Source organism: Peromyscus leucopus, chromosome 2, assembly GCF_004664715.2.
Source record: "Peromyscus leucopus breed LL Stock chromosome 2, UCI_PerLeu_2.1, whole genome shotgun sequence".
Taxonomy (NCBI): domain Eukaryota; kingdom Metazoa; phylum Chordata; class Mammalia; order Rodentia; family Cricetidae; genus Peromyscus; species Peromyscus leucopus.
This window is the reverse complement of record NC_051064.1, coordinates 64,629,744-64,648,883: the sequence shown is the minus strand read 5'-3', so window position 1 is coordinate 64,648,883 and position 19,140 is coordinate 64,629,744. Positions and strand designations below refer to the sequence as shown.

General features: G+C 47.5%; 1 protein-coding gene across 4 annotated transcripts in view; it reads right to left on the bottom strand.

The window, feature by feature from the left end:
• Positions 1 to 1,633: 1,633 nt before the first annotated feature.
• The window catches only part of Epb41l4b (erythrocyte membrane protein band 4.1 like 4B), a 153,046-nt gene continuing 135,539 nt past the window's right edge, over positions 1,634 to 19,140 (bottom strand). For 2 of the 4 annotated variants that reach the window (XM_028882992.2, XM_028882993.2), the window contains exons 23-26: positions 17,921 to 18,037; positions 15,698 to 15,769; positions 9,633 to 9,778; positions 2,827 to 5,462 (exon numbers count right to left, since the gene is read on the bottom strand). In XM_028882992.2, the coding sequence (XP_028738825.1) occupies positions 5,393 to 5,462; positions 9,633 to 9,778; positions 15,698 to 15,769; positions 17,921 to 18,037 (405 nt within the window). In that variant the 3' untranslated portion in view covers positions 2,827 to 5,392. Of the gene's footprint in view, positions 5,463 to 9,632; positions 9,779 to 15,697; positions 15,770 to 17,920; positions 18,038 to 19,140 lie in introns of all 4 variants that reach the window. The other 2 variants (XM_028882995.1, XM_028882994.2) reach the window with 2 other exon arrangements.

Here is a 19,140-nt window from a genome sequence, read left to right as displayed (position 1 = left end):
GCCAGCACGCGCCGCGCAGCCGCGGAGCGCCCGCACCCGCCGCCTCCCTGCCTCGCTCTGCGCATCCTCGCTCCAGCCCCGCAGCCTGCCCCAGTCCTCTCAGCATCACCCCCTCCTCGTCTGACGCTCCTTCCTAGCTTCCCTCCTCGCGTCCTTCCTCCCATTCTCCCCACCGCCCAGTCCCCCTACAGATTTGACCTCCTGGTCCTTAGGTTCTCAGTGTGGCCCGCCGACCTACAGCATCAGCACCACCTGGGAGCTTGCTAGTATCTCTTTAGGTCTCACTCCAGACACACAAAGCGCGATTTGCTCTTCTACTCAAGCCCCTAGAAATCCAGTTTTCACGCCTAATTAGAACGACTGTTTCCAACACCTGCACTTTTCGTTCAAAGAAAACACTAGACTCATAAATTTCTGGAGACCATCCCGGAAGGAAGATGGAATCACAAAATACCACAATACAGCTAGCCAAAAAGAGGTCAGAGACAGCGAGGAAAGTGTAACTAAGCCTTGGCAAAAGCCACAAGCATTGGAGCATAATCTGAGCTTTTCAAACTAGGCAACTGGTTTACCCTTTTTCCCCAGGAGCAAAGTGCTCAGACCTCAAGCAACTCAGCCGTGTCTGATAAGTACGCTGAATTCTCCTCGTCTTCACATCCGTTCGCACCGCTTACACTTGGGGTTATTTACCTGGCCAATTCATTTACTCACTTAATCTACATAGATCCCAGGTTTGTCTTCCGGTGACCCTTGTTGGGGTGATGACAATTAACAAGTTGTTTTCTGCGAGAAATATGGACACTCTCCCTTCCATGCCGCTACTTCAGAACCTGCATGGGAACCTGATTCTTCAGGTTCTTTAATATATATATATAAAGGAAGGAAATTGCTACTGAGGCAGAAAAACAGATTTCAAATATAGACCTAGAAGTCGGACTGCCTGGGTAACGACCACTGATCAATAACTCCCACGATGCAGTGCATATTAAATAAGACCATGCAGGGAACGTTTGTAGGGTTCAATGTCACCAATGTCATGACATAGCACAAAATTATGAACTATTGAGAAATCGGTCATTTCAACCTTTTTTCGCCCCGTGGCTGGAAGACATGGGAGCTGCTATTGGAGGAAAGAGACCTTGGGAACTCCAAAGGCCAGCTGTTGACTACCGGATATAGCTGACAGATCAGCTTGTCCAATTGGAATTTAAATATGTGAATCCTGCCAGGCTCTTTCACTGACTCTGAAGTTCAGCTCAGCTGTGGGGGCTGGCCAGTGAGCTTGGGATCCTCCTGGCTTCCCAGCACTGGTATTATAGACACATGCTGCCAAGTATTGCTTTTTATGTGGGTACCAGAGATTTGAACTCAGGACCTCATGCTTTCACAGCTACCGCTTTACCAACTGAGCAATTTCCTGAGTCTGTGGCTTGCTGGAACTGCCTGGCCAGGGAGCCCCTGGGATCCACCTTTCTCTGCTTCCCACCCCAACACTGGGATTAAAGACAAATGCAGCTGTGCCAGGCTTTTATGTAGGTGCCCAGGGTCCAAACTCCATGTTCATGCAGCAAATATATCACCCACTAACCCATCTCCCAGCCCGTTAGTCACTTTTAAATGGATAAGCGTTTCATTTCATTTTCATTTTAAAAAGACAGACAGAACCTTTATTTCTCTTCTCATCAAAATAATTTCTCAAAAGGACCTTCCCCCCTCCCCCTCTTATAAAAACATCCCCAAATTAGTGCTACCACTCAGTCTCCAACCAGGAACAGATGTGGCCTGTCTCTGACTGCCGGTGTATGTCATTTTTCACTTTGGATTTCATAAGATATAAAAGCTGTGATCTTGGAAGTCCCTCAGAAAGTTAAACATAGAGTTGCCATATGATTTGGCAATTCCAAGAGAACCCAAAACATATGTTCAGACAAAAACTTGTGCATGAATGTTCATAAAATTATCATTCATAATAGCCCCAAATCAAGAGCAACCCAAACATCTATCAACTGAATAATCAGATAAACAAAGAATGGTACCTCCATATACTCGATTATTCACTCACAAAGACAGAATGAAGTTCTGATACATGGTATAACATAGATGAACCTTAAAAACATTGTTCAAATAAAAGAAGCTGACCACAGAAGCCCACATACTGTATAATTCTAGATATATGAAGTGTCCAAAATAAGCAAATTCATAAGCAGAAACCCACAGACCAGGGCAGGGGGTGGTTAGTGGTTGCCAGGGGAGGGGCAGAGTCAGAGGAGTCAGATTATGATGTCTGCCCAGCATCGTGGATATGCTGAAAGACACTGAGCTGTACACTGTAAAATCATTAAAATGGTGGATTTTATTCAAGGACTTTAAAGGTCTGTGATCTTTGAAATGGTGAAGGATGACAATGACATCAGAATCTTCCTGTGCTCTTTGGGAAATCAAACTCTGATACATACTGGTGGGAATTTCTGAATGCTAAAAGACTTCCTTTTTCACACTTGACAATCTGTGCTGTCCACAATCCATCAACTCTATGGGTTGAGGGCTGCCAGTCCTCTGCAGTAATTCACAATATTTTCCCAGCTTGGAGTCTGAGGCCACAGTTTGGAGCCCCAGCTCTGGAATGATTATGTTAGCAGATTCTCCCATCCCCTCTTGAACCCACATGTGATTGTCATGTGACCTTCTAGTGCTGTTGTTTGGGTCTTAAGTAGGCAGAAAAGGTAAAAACAATTGCACAACTCCTTATAGTCATTGTGAGTTCACTCAGGGCAACTTCACAGTCTCAGGTCCCAATGCCAAGCACCCACCATACATTTAAGTAGCAAAAGATAATGACCACTGCATTAATGGATTTTACTGGTTAGGGTGGACCGCCAATGGTACTGGGTTTTCATATACAGTAACAACCAATACATTTGTGCTCAGACTTGCAGTGATGTCAACCCATTGAGACACCTGTGAACCTAGGGAGAAGGTGGAGACAACGCAGAAGCCAGTGTGTCTCCTGAAAACAACAGGCAAAACCTCCATGCACCCCTCCTTATAAACAAAGAAAACCACAGACGCAGGAACCTCTCCAGGAACCTTGTACTGTGTTCTGGAGGTTTCCATCAGAAAGCAAGGTGGGGAGCAGCGCACGCCTCAGGAAGCAGCTCAGAAGAGGACGAGGCTGCTGGACTGGCAGGAGGTGACAACCCCGGGTTCGACAGGAACAGGGTTTGTGTCACGTGCACGTGAGAGAGAACAGCCAAAGCCTATTTTACTAGGACATCTGGGAGCCGTGTGGGTGAAAAGTACCCACCCCAAACTACACTTGTCCCAGACAGCTCCTCTGATAGAGCAGACAAGAAAGAGCCATCAATGAGAAGAGGGTCGTGGCCTATAGAAGGCCACACCAAGCCCTACACGTGTTGATAGCTCCTGGTGACATCTTTTGTACCATATCAAGGTACGGGAGGGGCTGATGTGTGTACTGACAACCAGGACTCATGAGGAAAGGGCCGAAGACCCTCCAGGATACTCTGTGCACTAAGGCAGGGAAATGTGCCATACATCTTAGAAAGAGTTCCCTCCAAAAATATTAAAATTGTAAAGAGTCAGCACTTAAAGAGTTACTCCTTGGTTATCTGAACATCTGTTTACATACCTCGTTTGCATCAAAGCTAGTCAATGAGGCAATTTTTATAGTCATTAGTATCAAATTATTGGCACCATTCAGTTGTAGGGATAGGGAGAGAGCAAACGCTACAATACAACATAAAAATACAGTTCTGATACAAAGATACAAGGTCAGTTCCGTTGAACAAGCCGTCATAAGAAATGGATGTGGACAGTTTACACACAAGGAAACACAGCTGGTAACTCATCACACAGAAGTGTCCAGCTTTGCTAGCAGTTCAAACAAGACAGCTTTTCAATAATAACTATACACATCTATTAAACTAGCAAAAAATAAATTAGAATGGCAAAACCCAGTGTTGGCAGAGCTATTGATAAATAGAAATGCTTACACACTGCTGGTGGCATCATAAATTGTCGAGGGGATTCAAGCATTCAGAGGAGGGGAAGTTTAAATGAGATGACCTTTAAGGTCCTTCCAATCCAAAGATTGGATCTTTCTATAAAGCGATCTGGCAATATAAAACAAGAGCTATAAAATACTTCATGCTCTCTGACCTTGTAATCCCTCTTTGGAGATATTCCAAAGGGAATAATCCAAGAGAAGGATTTTATAGATATATATATTTATTTATTTATATTTTTTTTACAAAGACATTCATAGCAGCACTATTTATAAGAGTGAAAATTTGCATATAACTCAAATATCTAATAATGGGGAGAAGTGAGGTTAACTATGTCATGTGGTTATAAAGACTTTTTTAAATTAGTGAGAGTAGGACCTGTCTAATAAGGAGATGTGTTAGGTGGAAATATAACAAAAGGAATGTTCTCGCTGAGCTCAGCTATGTAAAAACGGAGCATATTAAGGAGAATTGGAAAGAACTTCAGAGAGCTAGCTGTAGGGAGGGGCTCCTTAATTCCTGCAAAGGTATTCAAGTGAATAATAAAAATTTAAAAATGCATTTTTTGAAACTATATAAAAGGGAGTTAAGTTTCTTCTGGGCAGGATTCTGTCAACATGATTAGAGTGGATAGAATTTAGAAATAATTTATCTTTATGTAAAAGCCAAATGAGTCTTTCTGATACTGAATCATCTTGACCTTGCCAAGATTTTTAAATGATGTAAGTTAGAATTTCCTACATGGGGCTCCAAGATAAATTCCTTTTATCCCAGGTTATGTGGTATCCAACGAGTTCACACATTCAATTGTATTTCAGGTTAAGCTGAAGTATTTTCAGTTGTAGTAATATGTAACCTTTTTTCCATTCATCTGTTCATGTCTGAATAAAAATAAATGATTTTATAAGATCTGTGTATTTACCAGTGTAAATGGAAAAACCAGCAGTAAAGAATTATTCTGTCATTAAAAATGATCCATTTTAACAAACAGCCAAAGCTTGGTGCAAGTTTCGATCATAAAAAAGTCACATAGTTTAGAGTATGAGCGGAGGATTCTGTGCCGCGTTAGCCCCTGGGGTTACTAACAGATACACACAGGAACCGCTGAACAGAAATCCCCTTTCTGCTAGAAACTTCCTACCAAACCCTGTCTCCACTGCGTTGAGCAGTAGAAAAACCTCTCATGCTCAGGAGACATAAAAATAACTTTCCCAGCGAAGTCAAGCCGGAAGCTGGCTTCCGCTAACCCTGGAGACCTGGGCGGACAGAGCACACTTCTGGACGTCGTGCCGCAGTGAGCACACCGAGCCCGAGGAAAGGAAGCGGACGAAGGCACCATGCCATCTCCAGGCAGCAAGGGCAGAGTCTCACAGTTCGGTCATCAGCAATCTTTTCATCATCTTCTCTCTTTCCAGTTCTTGCCGGAGCGTCTCTGCACTGAGAAACAGCAAGGGGCCAAGGGGTAAGACAAAGACTCAACGTCTGCCGCTGTGGGCAGAACCTAAATGTCCTCGCGTGTGAGGACATTTGGAGTTGCCTTCTTGGCTCTGCTGGGACGCCCTTGCATTGGCCAGCACTACAGTGAGCTGAAATTGTTTGGCTACTGAGGGGTTTCCTCACCCCCGGGGCTGGGGGCATCCTTGGGGGACTTGTTTTATGTCATTCATCTTTACCATCTCACAGCTGAGTGTGGGGATCTGCTCAATGAATGAATGAGAAGGTATCCCGGGGCTAGATTTTTTTCCTTTAAAAAATTTTAACTTAGTTGGGCATGGTAGTGCACACCTTTAATCCTAGCACATGAGAAGCACAGACAGATGGGTCTCTGAGTTGGATGTCAGTTTGCCCTATGTAGTGAGTTCCAGGGCAGCCAGGGCTATGTATATAAATAAATAAATAAACAAACAAACAAACACACACACACATACATATATAAACTATTATTGTTGTTGTTATTGTTGTGTGTGTGTGTGCAATTGTGAGCATACCCATGCACACAGATGCCTGTCTGCCATTGTGCACCTATGAAGGTCAAAGGTCTCCTTTCTCTGAAGCACTGGACTCCAGTCATCAGGCTTTCTGGGCAAGTGTTTCCGTCCCTGAGTCATCTGGTGCCTGGGCAGTAATGGTGGGAGGGTTGGCTTCCTTTCAACTATGCTTTAAGTACATTTTATATGATTTTTCTCCTAGAATATAAGTTGGCTAATGTCCAAAGTGATGTTTTAACCAAGAGTGTCTTTTGTTTAATGAGTAAAATAAAGGGAAGAGGAAAGATCGAAGGAAAAAGGGAAAGAAAGGGGAAGGGAGGTCGGGAACATTAAAAACTGGCTGCTTGGAAGGACTGCTTTTGACAGCTTGGTCCTCAGTCCAGAACGTCCCCCACAGGCTCACATGTTTGAACATTTGGTACCCAGTCGGTGGTGCTGTTCGGGAGGTTATGGAAATGCTGCCTTCCTGGAGGAAGTGTGTCACCATTACCAGGACAAGCTTTGAGAGACATAGTCTCACCCTACTGCCAAGTCACCCTCTCTGCTTTGTGCTCACGTTAAAGGCAAAGATGTGAGCTCTCAGCTTCCTGCTTCTGCGGCCACGCTGGTTGTCTGCTGCCGTGTCTCTGCCCTGCTCTGATGGACTCTTATCCCTCTCGAATCGTAAGCCAAAATAAACTCTTTCTTCCGTAAGTTGCCTTTAGTCACGATGTTTTTTCACAGCCACAGAAAAGTAACTAAGACACCTATGGACCTTGTTTCTACTGCTTAAAGAAATACACATATAGAGGCAGCTGTGTAAGGGTGGTGTGTGTGTGTGTGTGTGTGTGTGTGTGTGTGTGTGTGTGTGTGTATGTGTGTTGCTTGGTTGGAACCCAGGGTCTCATGCCTCTTAGACAAACGTTCTGGCACTGAACGACTTCCTAGCCCTGGTGTGTAGTCTATTCATCTTCCTCTTCAAAATGATGGATATCTCTCCCTCTCCCCATCTCTCTTGCTCTCCCTTTTAAGACAGGCCTGCCTTTAATTCCAGCACTCAAGAGGCAGAAGCAGGTAGATCTCTATGAGTTCGAGACAAGCCTTGTCTACAGAGCTAGTTCCAGGACAGCCAGGGCTGCACAAAGAAACCTTGAACAAAGAAACAACAACAACAAAAAAAAAGACAAGGTTGCCTAGGCTAGTCTCAAACTTGTAGCCTCAGACAATTCTCCCAGCTCTGACTCCCAAGTAGCCTGGAACTACAGGTGTATCCCACTACGTAAGACTTTCAAGGTATACACTTTTTAAAGATTCTTATTTTTATTTTGTGTGTGCATGCCACATGTGTACAGGTGTCCAAGGAGGCCAGAAGAGGACACCAGATCCCCTGGAGCTGGAGTTAAAGGCGGTTGTGAGTCCCCAAGGTGAGTGCTGAGAACAGAACTTGGGTTCTCTGGGAGAACAGCAGGCACTCTTAACTGCTAAGCCAGCCAGCCACTAAAAGTGTATTTTTAAAGGCAAAGAGTAACTTTAATAATTTCCCTCTGCCACGGCCAACAAGGCCCCACATAACCTGGCCCTGATGGACAGTTGTTGTGACTTGCTGCTGTCATCCACCCTGCCTTACTGAGGAAAACCTGACATCAACCTTCTAGCTTCGCTAGCTCTTAGCTGTTTAGAGGTTTCCTTTCGGAGGTCCCACCGCTGAGCCTCATTTACCTGTCTCGCTACCTTGGCTGTGGATAACATGTCTGACAAGTGAGCTGTGGGGATGGTGGTCGTCCAGATTACCACCTTTCAAGGACAAGAGAACCTGTCTTGGGCTGGGTGTGTGTAAAGTGTCCATCTTGTAAGCACAATGACCTGAGTTCCATCCCGAAGTAAAAATGTCAGATGTGGCACACAGCACTGGGGAGGTAGGGGCAGAAGGACCCCTGAAGCTCGCCAGCCAGCCAGCCTGGTCTATTAGAGAGAGTGCCAGGTCAGTGAGAGGCCTTGTCTTAAAGAGGTGAAGGGTGGTCCTGAGGATAACACCTAAAGTTGTCCACTGGCCTCCATGCATACGTGTGTGTGCCTGTGCGCGCGCACAAGCAAACACACACACACACACACACACACACGTCTCTTTTGGTAGAAACACTGACTTCACTTGGGCCTGAGGATATCAGATGAGGCCTGGTGCAGGTAGGAAGGCTTGCTCTCTGTCTCCTTTGCTGCCTTATCTTTGGGGCCAGCATCTGCTCTGCTCTGCACACTGATCATTTAAGAAGTGTTTTGTCCAGAACTATAATAGAGGGCTGACTTGACCTAGATTTGCCTAGTCTCCCCCTGACTTTAAGGCTAAAAATACCTGCTTGCCCCCATGGCTGGAACTACAGATCACAAAAGGAGCACAAATATTCGGAACTCCCTGCCTGTTCCCAGAAAAGACATGAGTGTCTCTCCCTTTATCTACAGGACTCCGTCCTCACTCCTGCCCTGTGCCTTTCACCCCGCAGTTCTCCAGAGCCAAGAGGCCACTCTGTGGCAATTCCTTATTCCTCCTGTCACTCTCTCCTGAGTCCCTGGTCTCCTCCAGTGACAGCAGAATCTAAGCTTTTCTCATGACCACACACTGTCCCCTTAATCTTTCTTTTTTTTTTTTTTTTTTTTTTTTTTTTTTTTTGGTTTTGGTTTTTCGAGACAGGGTTTTTCTGTGTAGCTTTGCGCCTTTCCTGGAGCTCACTTGGTAGCCCAGGATGGCCTCGAACTCACAGAGATCCGCCTGGCTCTGCCTCCCGAGTGCTGGGATTAAAGGCGTGCGCCACCACGCCCAGCTCCTTAATCTTTCTTAATCATGCCAGGTGTGCCCAAGTCCAGGAGCACAGGACGGGTAAGTCCCTCTGCCAAGCCTATTCTTCCCCAACTATGTGCAACCTGCTCCCCACCACCTTCAGGTATCAATTCGATGAAGTCATCCCAACCTGTCCTATTGCCTGTCACATTCACACACACACACACACACACACACACACACAGTTGTTTGTCTGCTTCTCTCACCTTCATGTACGAAAGTGCAAACTCCAGAAGGGTGGGACTTTATCTGTTGGTTCACTGTCCAACCCTAGCATCCAGAACACGGTGTATTCCTTGGAGACCTTTCCTTACAGGCTAAATGAATGGAAGAATGAATGGGAGGGGCTCAGTCAGTGAAGTGCTTGTCTTGGAAGGATGAGGACCTGAGTTCAGGTCTCCAGTGCCCAAGGAAAGCCTGGCTTGGTGATGTGTGTGTATCTGCAATCCCAGAGCTGGGTAAGTAGAGACAAGCAGATCCTTCGACCTCATTGGCCACCCAGTCTCACTGAATTCAGGAACCCTAGTTTTAATGAGAGATTATGTCTCAAAAAATAACAGAAAATAATTGGTCATGATACCACCCAATGTTGACCTCTGGCCTCCATATATACATACATACATATGCATGTGCACTCTCACATAGGTGTGCACACACTCACATGAACATGTACATATACCACACATCTTCACGCACACTAGAAAAAAGAATGAATGAGAGATTATAGGTCATAGACAAGGTGAGCTAGCATCTAGGTCTGGCTCCCTGTCACCAGAATATCTGTAGATGCTTCCTCATGTGACTCACCTGGCTGCCAGAGAGACAGGCTTCCGGGAGGTGTAGATGGTCTGTACTGTGGACACGGTCTCGGTCAGTGGCCGCAGGGTCGCTGTTGGAATCAACGGGGAAGACTGGCCAGGACAGTACTGCAATTGGTTCTCTCTGAAGTCTGCCTGGAGAGGAAACAGACAAGGAAGATCAATCGCCAGGCCCATCCTCATCCTGTCAAGTGCTCCCCAGGCCTCACTGTGCTGCTCTTGTTGTTTTAATAATAGCTAAAGTCACCACGCGCTTTCAAATTATCTTAAATGATCTGACTCCGTGCCAGACACCAGGCTAAGCACCTCCCATACATTATCTCTTGACAACCTACAAGGCAGAGCTCATCTATCCCCGCATCTTAGAGACCATTCTTTGGGAGATGCATCATTTTTGCGTGTGCCGCAGGAAAAGCCAAACGTGGTACTCAGAGATTACTGTGTTGTATTTTGTAGCAAGCATTGTGATTTCAGGGCCAGAGAGAGGGTGCAGTGGTTAAGAGCACTTGCGACTCCTGCAGAGGACCTGGGCTCAACTCCCAGCACCCATATGGTGACTCACAATGGCCAGCAACTCCAGTTTCCAGGGGATCTGATGTCTTCTTCTGGCCTCAGTGGTTACCGCAGGCACATGGTGCGCATGAGCTCACACAACACTCACATGAACATGAAAATAAATGAACAAACAAACATCCAATTTCATGGCATTAAAAGATGAAGAAAATAGTACATCCTAGCACCGCTTTTATGGAAAAGAAAAGTGAACCTTAGAGAGTTTAAGTCTTCCAAATGAGGTCACCCAGTAAGTAAAATTGATTCTGTGTGTGTATGTGTTTGTGTGTGTATACTTGATATATATACATACATATATATATATATATATATATATATATATATATATATATGTAATGCTGTTCATGGCTCTGAATTTGGGAGAAATTTACCACCCAGCTTTCTACAGAGGCTTTGATCTCTGAGTGCATAACGACCTTCCTGGTGATGGCACAGAAGATGAACTGTCTTGAAAAGTCTGCCGCAAAGAAGCACAAAGCCCTGTTTGTGTCTCATGTCCCCTCCTAAAAAAGAGACGAACTTATTTGACACAGAGATGCACCAAGGAATGGCTGCTGTTGGGTCTCTGTCGAAGCGTCACTTTGGAGAACAGCTCTACATGGCAGTATGTCACATGTACGGCTGTGCACATGCTTGTCTAGCGTGTGAGGCTTGCTATGGAGACCTGTGTGCGTGTGACATTCCCTTGCACTGTTCATCAGGTCCCCCTGGCTCACCACTTTCCAGGCACACGGCAGGATGAAACCTGACTGCCTTCTTTGCGTCACGGGTGACCGTGTGCTTTGCTCAGTGAAATAAGGGCTGGTGCTGTGTGTCCTTCCACCGAAAAATTTAGGGACCAAGTATGTGGCTTGCTTCTCTTTTCCTTTCGGCCACCGTGCCTGGGGATGCCCCACACAGCAGCTGCAGGTCCATAACCTGGGCAGCGCAGAGCAGAGCCTTCGGGATGCCTCTGAGAGCTGGGCGGCACCAGCAGGAAAGTCCTTCTGTGTGTCTAAAAGCCTGGCCTGCATGCTGTGGCAGCTGGCTAATATGGCGGTTTTGTTGCTTCAGTGAGTGGGTGACGGGTGGGCTTCTGGGGCCACTTCTGAGGGACATTCACACTGTCAGTAAAAGTGCTGAGGTCCCAGGACAAACACTATCTGCGTCAGCCGTCAGGACACTCATTATGGGTGTGCACCCATTTTTGGTGAGGGGACAACACCAGCCGCACTTAAGAATGATCTTAAAGAAGCAGTACATGTTCTTATTAATACCTAGCCCTTGTCTTTGTAAAATACCTCTTAAATGATGGAATGGGCAAATGTATTACTTTCAGTGGAATGAAGCAGGCAACAGAAGAACACGGCCGTTAGGAAGAGGAACTTGGGCCAGACGCAGACAGTGATCTCGCTGGGAGAACATGTGGGTCTAGACGGAGTGACCTTAGGCTCTGAGTGTGGAAATCTAACACCACGGCTTGAGAGAGTTCACTTGGTTGATAGGGACCAACATTCTCCATCAGGGTCAAACAGGGCCTGGGCCAATTGCTAGTTCAGCTCTGTGCAGAGTCGTCCCGAGCTGTTAAAGGCCCTGTGGCTGCCATCAGGACAGACCCGGAGGCTTGGAGAGTGTCTAAGTGTCATGCCCTTGAATAGAAGAAGTGACCTTATGCAGGGGTGAGAAAACTAGAAGCCTGAGGCCACGGGTTTGGCTTCTGCTGCCAACCAGCTGCCAATACCACCTGTCTTCACGTTCTTCTACTCCCCACCCCTGAGTTATTCCCTAACAGCCTAGTCCTTGTCTCCAGCCAAGTCTTTCAAAGGCCAGCACATCATGCCGTTTGTCCTTTCCCACAGTCCAGGCTTCTTCAGTCACTTACTCTTATGGCTCATGTGTTGAAGGCTTGGTCCCCTTAGATAGAAAGAGGTGAGTGGAGCATGTGAGAAGGACTAATTTGTTAATAATCTCATAGCTGAGTGGGCTATGGGAAGTGGGGGCTAGCTGGAGGAAGTGGGCCACTGGGGGTGTTCCTGGGCCCTTCCTTGGCCACTTCCTGCTTCTGGCTGCCTCAGGGGCAGCTCTGCTGTGCCATACCCGTGCCCTACGCCATCTCTGCTCGGTATCAGGCTAAAGGCAATGGAGCCAGCTGGCCATTTGTCTGTGGAGCCCTCTGAAGCAGTGACCCCGGTGACTCTTTCCCTTTCCAAGTTGTTTCTCTCAGGGACTTTATCACAGTGATAGGAATCTCAGCGCATGGACTCCCTGTCTCTCTATGTTCTGGACTGCAGGAATCGGGCAACTATTTGTCCCTCCCCCTCACCAATCTAGTATCTTACCAGCCTCCGAAATATCTCCCCCAACTGTATACTTCTCCCCACCTCCGCCATCAAAATCACTCAGGGACAAGCTCTCCGCACACTCTCTAAGCTACTGCCCTAGATTTATTTCTAGACTATTGTTCTAAACCTGTTCTGTCTGGACCCAAGTGTTCTCCCACTGTGATCACAAAGCTGCTTTCTAAAAACATCCACGCTGTCACTGCCCTGTTCTAACATCTTCCAAAGGCTTCCCATCGCTGTTGGGAAAGGGCCAGGCATGCTTTGCTCCTACAGCGTTTGCGCCTCTTTCTCCTCTCACTCCCTAGGCTCCCGCTCTTCTGTATTCCAGTTCCCTGTCCTTTTCAGTGCTTTGAATGTGGGATGGCCTGTCCCCCACCCCTACCCCAGGACTCCGGTTCATGCTGTTCCCTCTGTCTGCTCCAGATGCCTTTGAGCTACTCTTGCCCAGGGCTTAAAAGTCCCAGTGTGATTGCTGACATTGGCTTCCAGCTCCATCTGTGCCCCTAGCTTTCCAGAAGGGCTTCCCTGAGCGTGTCTCATCACTGCCAAGACTGGGAAGGAGACCAGCGTGGCCCCCATCATGGCCAACTGAGGGAGGCGGAGCAGAGCTTTCAGCTGAGGATCTGTGTCCAGCAAACTGCAGGGTGGGTTGGCTGTACAAGCGTCAGGGCAACAGTACTAAGCCTCTTGGCATAGCCCAGGTAGCTCTGTCCTCTCATTAAAGCAAGCTCTTGACCCTAGAAAGAAATCTTCTAGGCACGGAGTTTCCCTCCACAGAGAGGTGGCCAACAACTGTCTTACCTCTGCTCATCTTTTAACGTCTAAGGGAAACAGTGCTCCCTCCTTCCATGCCTCCGTAGGTAGTGACCATCAGCTAGATCCCTATTGTACTCAGGGCTGGACCTCAGGCCCCTTGGAGACCCTTCAGGGAAGTCAGAAACCCTTGAGGGTCTCATGGATCATATGAGTTCAGAGATCACAGTGACCCCTGGCAGCGGGGAGGGGGAGGAAGTAGGGACAGCCTGTGGCCTCTCACTTCTGCTTTCTGTAGCAGCTCACTATCAAGTGGGATTCTGCAGAAAATCCCAGGCAAGAATGGGTTGGGCATCTAAAAATAAGTATGGAAATAATCACTGCTGTTGTTCTGGAGAGGAAGAAAATATGACATTCACAATGTTTGAAAGGGGGCTGGAGAGATGGTCAGCAGGTAGGAGCACCTGGGTTTAGTTCGCAGCACCCACACGGTGGCTCACAACCATCTGTGACTCCAGTTCCAGGGGACCCAATGCCTGCTTCTGACTTCTGTGGGCACCAGGCATGCATGTGGCACACGTCTATACATGCAGATACAATGCTCATACACATAAAATAGAATAAATAAATCTCAAAAAATGTTTCAACACATTTAATCTACTTTCTAAGTTCTAATGAAGATAGGGAAAGAGGTGGCCATGAGGAGCCCATGGCCAGGACTTGGACATGGTCCTGGTACCACCATCTCTGCAGCCTGGAGGGTCAGCAGTCATCACAGACATTTAGGAGCTCTCCGTACGGGGCAAGTGCATTTGGATCCCAGTCCCTTTTGATTCAGCTGTCAACTGGGCTATTTCTTCTTATTATTCCTAGGGAGGTAGCTCAGAAGGTAAAACGCTTGCTGCAGATGAGGACCTACGCTCTACCTCCAGAACCTATGATAAATAAAGTGTGTGTGACTGGGCACACTTGGATCCCAGCACCAGGGAGGCGGAGACAGGAGGACCCCTTGGGCTTGGTGGCCAGCCAGCCTAGGTAAGTCAGTGAGCTCCAGGTCTATGAGAGACCATGTCCAGAACAAGGTGGATGGCTCCAAAGAAATGATATCTAAAGTGTTTTCTCTTTCTTTGTCTCTCTGTTTCTCTCTTATATGCACATTCATACACACACACACACACACACACACACACACACACACACACTTACTACACACATGCACACAAACACACGCATGAAGGCAGATGGTCTGTGTGGTAAAGTGACTTACCTAAGACCACACACCATTATCAAGACGCAGATCCAACCCAGAACAATTGAAAACAGGTGTTAAAACAAGTATCTTGCACACATGACAGCACTATTTCCAGTTGTCAAAAGTGGACACCACCCAACTCCCCATGAATAAGTCAATGGATAAACAGACCGCAGTAAAACCATACTGCAGAATGTTATTCTACCATAAAAAGAAAGGAGGTGTAGATTCACGCTCCATAGCAGATGGATCTGAAAACATGATACTAAGTGAAATATGTCACTGGGCCATGGTGGCACATGCCTTTAATCCTAGCACTGGGGAGGCTGAGGCCAGCCTGGACCACAAACTAGGACCCTAAAAGTAGACATGAAACTAAGGGAACACAGAGAACTAGTAGGGATGGGGAGGGGCATGGCAAGCGGCGTGTACTTGATGTACAACACACACTTGCATGAACCTTTTTCAAACTAGAATGTAAATTTTAAAAAGCCTGAGTGATCTGGGAAATGGTGAAGTGGATAAGTATTTGCCATGTAAATGTGGGGACTGGAGCTCCGAGCCCCAGCACCCACCAAAGAGCTGGACTAGCATGGTGGCCGGCTTGTAGTTCTAGCACTAAAGGGATCCCTGGGGCAAGTTGGCTAGCTAGAGCAGCCACTGGTGAGTTCTGGCTTTGGCAAGTCTGCCTCAGTAAGTAGTGTGGATAGCTATCCAAAAAAATAAAAAATAAAAAGACCCCCACCATCAAGCTATGGCCTCCACACATGTGCACCTGCACACAAATATGTATCCACACACCACATATACCCCCATACTGAAAAAAGTAGGCCTAAGCCTTATATAATCTTGAAAACTACCCAGACATTTAGTGAATTCCGTGAGTACTGAATGCACTGGGGAACTCGGTGGAAAGGAAAGATTGAAAATACTTGCTTTTTCTCTCTCAGAAAGTGCCGTTGAAAGGAGAGGGAGGCGGTCATTGTTCAATAAACACAGTAAATGCTACTGACTAGACTTAATACGGTTAATTTTTTTGTGAATCTCTTCTCAATGAAGTAAAACAGACTCCAATCCCAGGGCCTCTTGCCCCCACGGCCTTCCCCATGGGGAGTGATGGCTCACAATGCAGCCCTTCCATCTGGGTCTACTCACAGTGAACTGTGGCCCTGTGGTGAAGGGATCAGGAAACGGGTTCATCATCGGTTCTGCCGGGAATGTTTTTATCTTAAAAAATAAAATAAAATAAAGACAAGGGTTTACCTTCATGTCAGAAAACATTTTGAAGTCTTTACCAGTACACCTTTAGAACTGAGAGGAAGGATCCCAGGAAGTTTAGGCGCCTTCATCTCTCTGCAGTGGAGGAGGCAGGCCTGTCTGCCTGGGTCACATGGTATGTATGACATGTTTGTCTTGCCTAGAACTCCCTTTATGGGGACTTTCAGGACAGTGTCCCAAGCCTGCTCCAGAAAAGGCTACACTCAAGGCAGATGAGGAGGCAATCCCAATGGACCTGAGGTGACCTCTGAGGGCTTTGCCACAGCTGAGGGATATGGCAAGAGGCTTCTGGATGGTCTGTTGGGGAGAGTATATCTCAGCTGGTGGGGCCAGTTAAACCAGAAGGCAGTCTCTGTCAGATGACTTGCATTGTGCAACTCCTGTACAATCTGAGCAGAACTCCTGAGAAGAGCACATGGAAGCACGAAATACCTTGCCACTATGGCCTTTGGGAATAGAAGGTAATGTACTTGGAAGTGACCAATGATTCAATCCAGAAAGTTAGTTTCAGTGAGGCTGATGCTCCAGTCAGCAGGTGAGGGCAGCCTCTCTCTCCTTCTGCTCATTTTGCCTTTGGCTTCTTGGAGCCCGTGAAAGATGAGAGGGCTTATTTCTCTGAGCCAGTATACACCAGGAGAGCAGAGGCCCGGTGACTGTGGCACTCGCTTTGTCTTGGCCCTCAGGCCCAGAAACCACCTGTATACCTGTGCAGGCAAGGACTGTTGACAAGGCACAGAGGCCATCCCTGCCCAGGGAGGGCAGCCCCTTTGTGTCCTATGGGATCTTGTCTATGGACTCTGGGACAGTCCCTCGGTACTTTCACACTGTTCTAAAGGGAAGGGAGACACAGGGCACTGAAGACTAGACCCAAATCATAAGCTCTTTTCTGAATAGGCAGAACAGGTGTCAGTCAATATGGGGATAACAATATCCTTACAATGCTATATGCGGTAATGTTCACCCCAACCCAACTTTTCCTTCAGTCAGATCTGTTCAAACAAATGTCCCCAAATTCCCAGAATGAGTCACAAGCTCCCAAAGACTCTTGAGCCAAAACTTACACAGTACACTCTCCCATTCTCTCTGCCTTGCCTTGGCATTCTGAAATAAATGTCATAGCGATAAGAAATCTGCAGATAAGTTCTCAGGCCAACCAGAATAGAAAGGAAGTGCTTCCTTACGGCTATTAACGAAACGTGGAACTTCGCAGCTGCAAACCACGGCCTTACCCTGCTGTCTAAGAAGCTGCACTCTCAGGATATCCCAATGCTCCCTGGGACAGCGGAGCACACTCACTGCATTCTGGTGGCACTTTCCAACTCCAGAGCCATTTCAGAAGGAGGCAAAAGCCAAAGTCATCCTACATCACTCAGAAGGGTCTAGACTAAGGAGCTGAAACCCCAGACACAAAAATGATGCATGTTCCTTGAAACGGTGACAGATTGCAAACAGCACACTTCCTAACATGAGGGTTCGTGATACCCCTTTTGCTTGATGGGATATAAATGGCCATGTAGGATGTGGCAATGAGAACAAGACAGAAACACCGCAGTGCTACAAAAAAGGGGGGAAATTGGAGACAACATGGCTACTATGACTTAACAGGTAAAGTTATGAATGAACATGAATAAACAGAGGGAAACATGCGAAGATAAAAACATATGCTCAGTGATGATTAAGATGGTTCCTTTTAAGTCATCATGTAGCACTCCTGGCATGTCATGATGTCAGTAAATAGAAGAGGGAGGTGAGTGTAAAACTGTATTTGCCACAGGACAGACACTTAAGACTCCAGAAGGTGACTGCCAGTGTATATTCTCTCTGGGAAAGTATCTTTTCTCATCCAAGTTCTCAGAAAGCAAATGGCTCTTGGTTCTTGAGAGCTATGGAGGAAGGGGTAGGAGCAGGGTGTATGTCTTGGCTTGGCCAACCCCAGCTGGACCCCAAATTCCCCCATCCATACAGGGATGAGAGTACCCCACAGTAGGGCTCTCTGGAGGTCTGGCGCCTCTGCACCTCCATCATTCCAGCTACCGCCTCACCTGGGGCTCCTGCCACCTCACGTGTCCCAGCAGGCCCCCACCCTGTCAGGGTACCTACCAGCCTCGTTTTGATTGGAGGGTACATGCAAACTCCAGTGGTCTCTTCCTTCATGGGGAGAGAGAGTGGAGGAGAGCCGCGAGAGTGGGCACAGAGAGGGCTGCTGGCGGGCTCTGCCTGCTCACAGGAGAGGAGGAGAGACAGGGAGGAAGAGGCGGTGAGACGGGAGGAGAGAGAGGAGACAAGGGAGGGAAAGGAGAGAAAGACAGCACAGTGCAAGACAGATCCGGCAACTCGCACTCCTCTCCAGCCAGCCTCCCCATGGCTGCTCTCTAGACACCCTTAGCCTCTGGAGTGCTCACCGCCGGTCCCGCCCACTGCCCGCCTCTCTGCCTCTCTTCTCTCTGGCCTTCTCCTCTCTTCTCCAATCCATGAGCAGAAGGACAAACCAAACCCCTTCCCAGGGATGGCAGAGCCAAACTATCTCCTTGTGCCGGGAGCACAAGACTGGGAGCAGCCCCTCCTCCCACCCCCACCCCCAGCATCGCCAGGGTTCCGAAGCATTGCCCAGGCCGAGTCACGAACAGCGCCATGAGTTAGCAATGGCAGGCATGGGAGCAATATGCGGGCTGGCCACACACTTGAGAGCATTTGCCTGCTACACCCGGTGCTGGCCCACCCTCAGCCAAGGAAGGGTACTGCCTAAGGTGTGCAGGGGAGTGAGTGTCCAGCAGAGGATGCCAAGAGAGAGCTGCACCCCTAAGAAGCACAGAGTTCAGGATCTCATGCTCCTGGCTCTCTGCCATCTGGGTTCAGAACTCAGACAGAGCCTCCCACTTTCCTCATCCGTGAGTCCAAGTTTAAGGCATCTCCTTACTGGAAGTGGGGACATCCTGCTGCTTAACTGGAAGACATACCAAGCATTGTGGAGAAAGTGCCACACTTTTGAGATGCCAGTCTCCCCCCCCCCCACACACACACCCGCAGGGGAGGTCTCTGAGGAGTGCCATGTGCCCTGCAAAGGTACAAAGCTTGTTTGAGTGAGGATGAGGATGGCAAACAGAAGATGTTCAGTGTCAGGAAGATAGGACTGCTGAAGGGTTAGTGTGGGCTTCAGGGAGGGACCACTCGCTCCAGAGAACAAATACATGCATCGTTTAGCTCAGGAAACTTGGCAGCATCCCACAGTGAGGATTAAAATACAGCCTCTGGGTAGCTTTCACTAAAAAGAATGATCAAGGAAATTACAGGCCGCCTTCCTTCTCTAAATCCGTCCGATT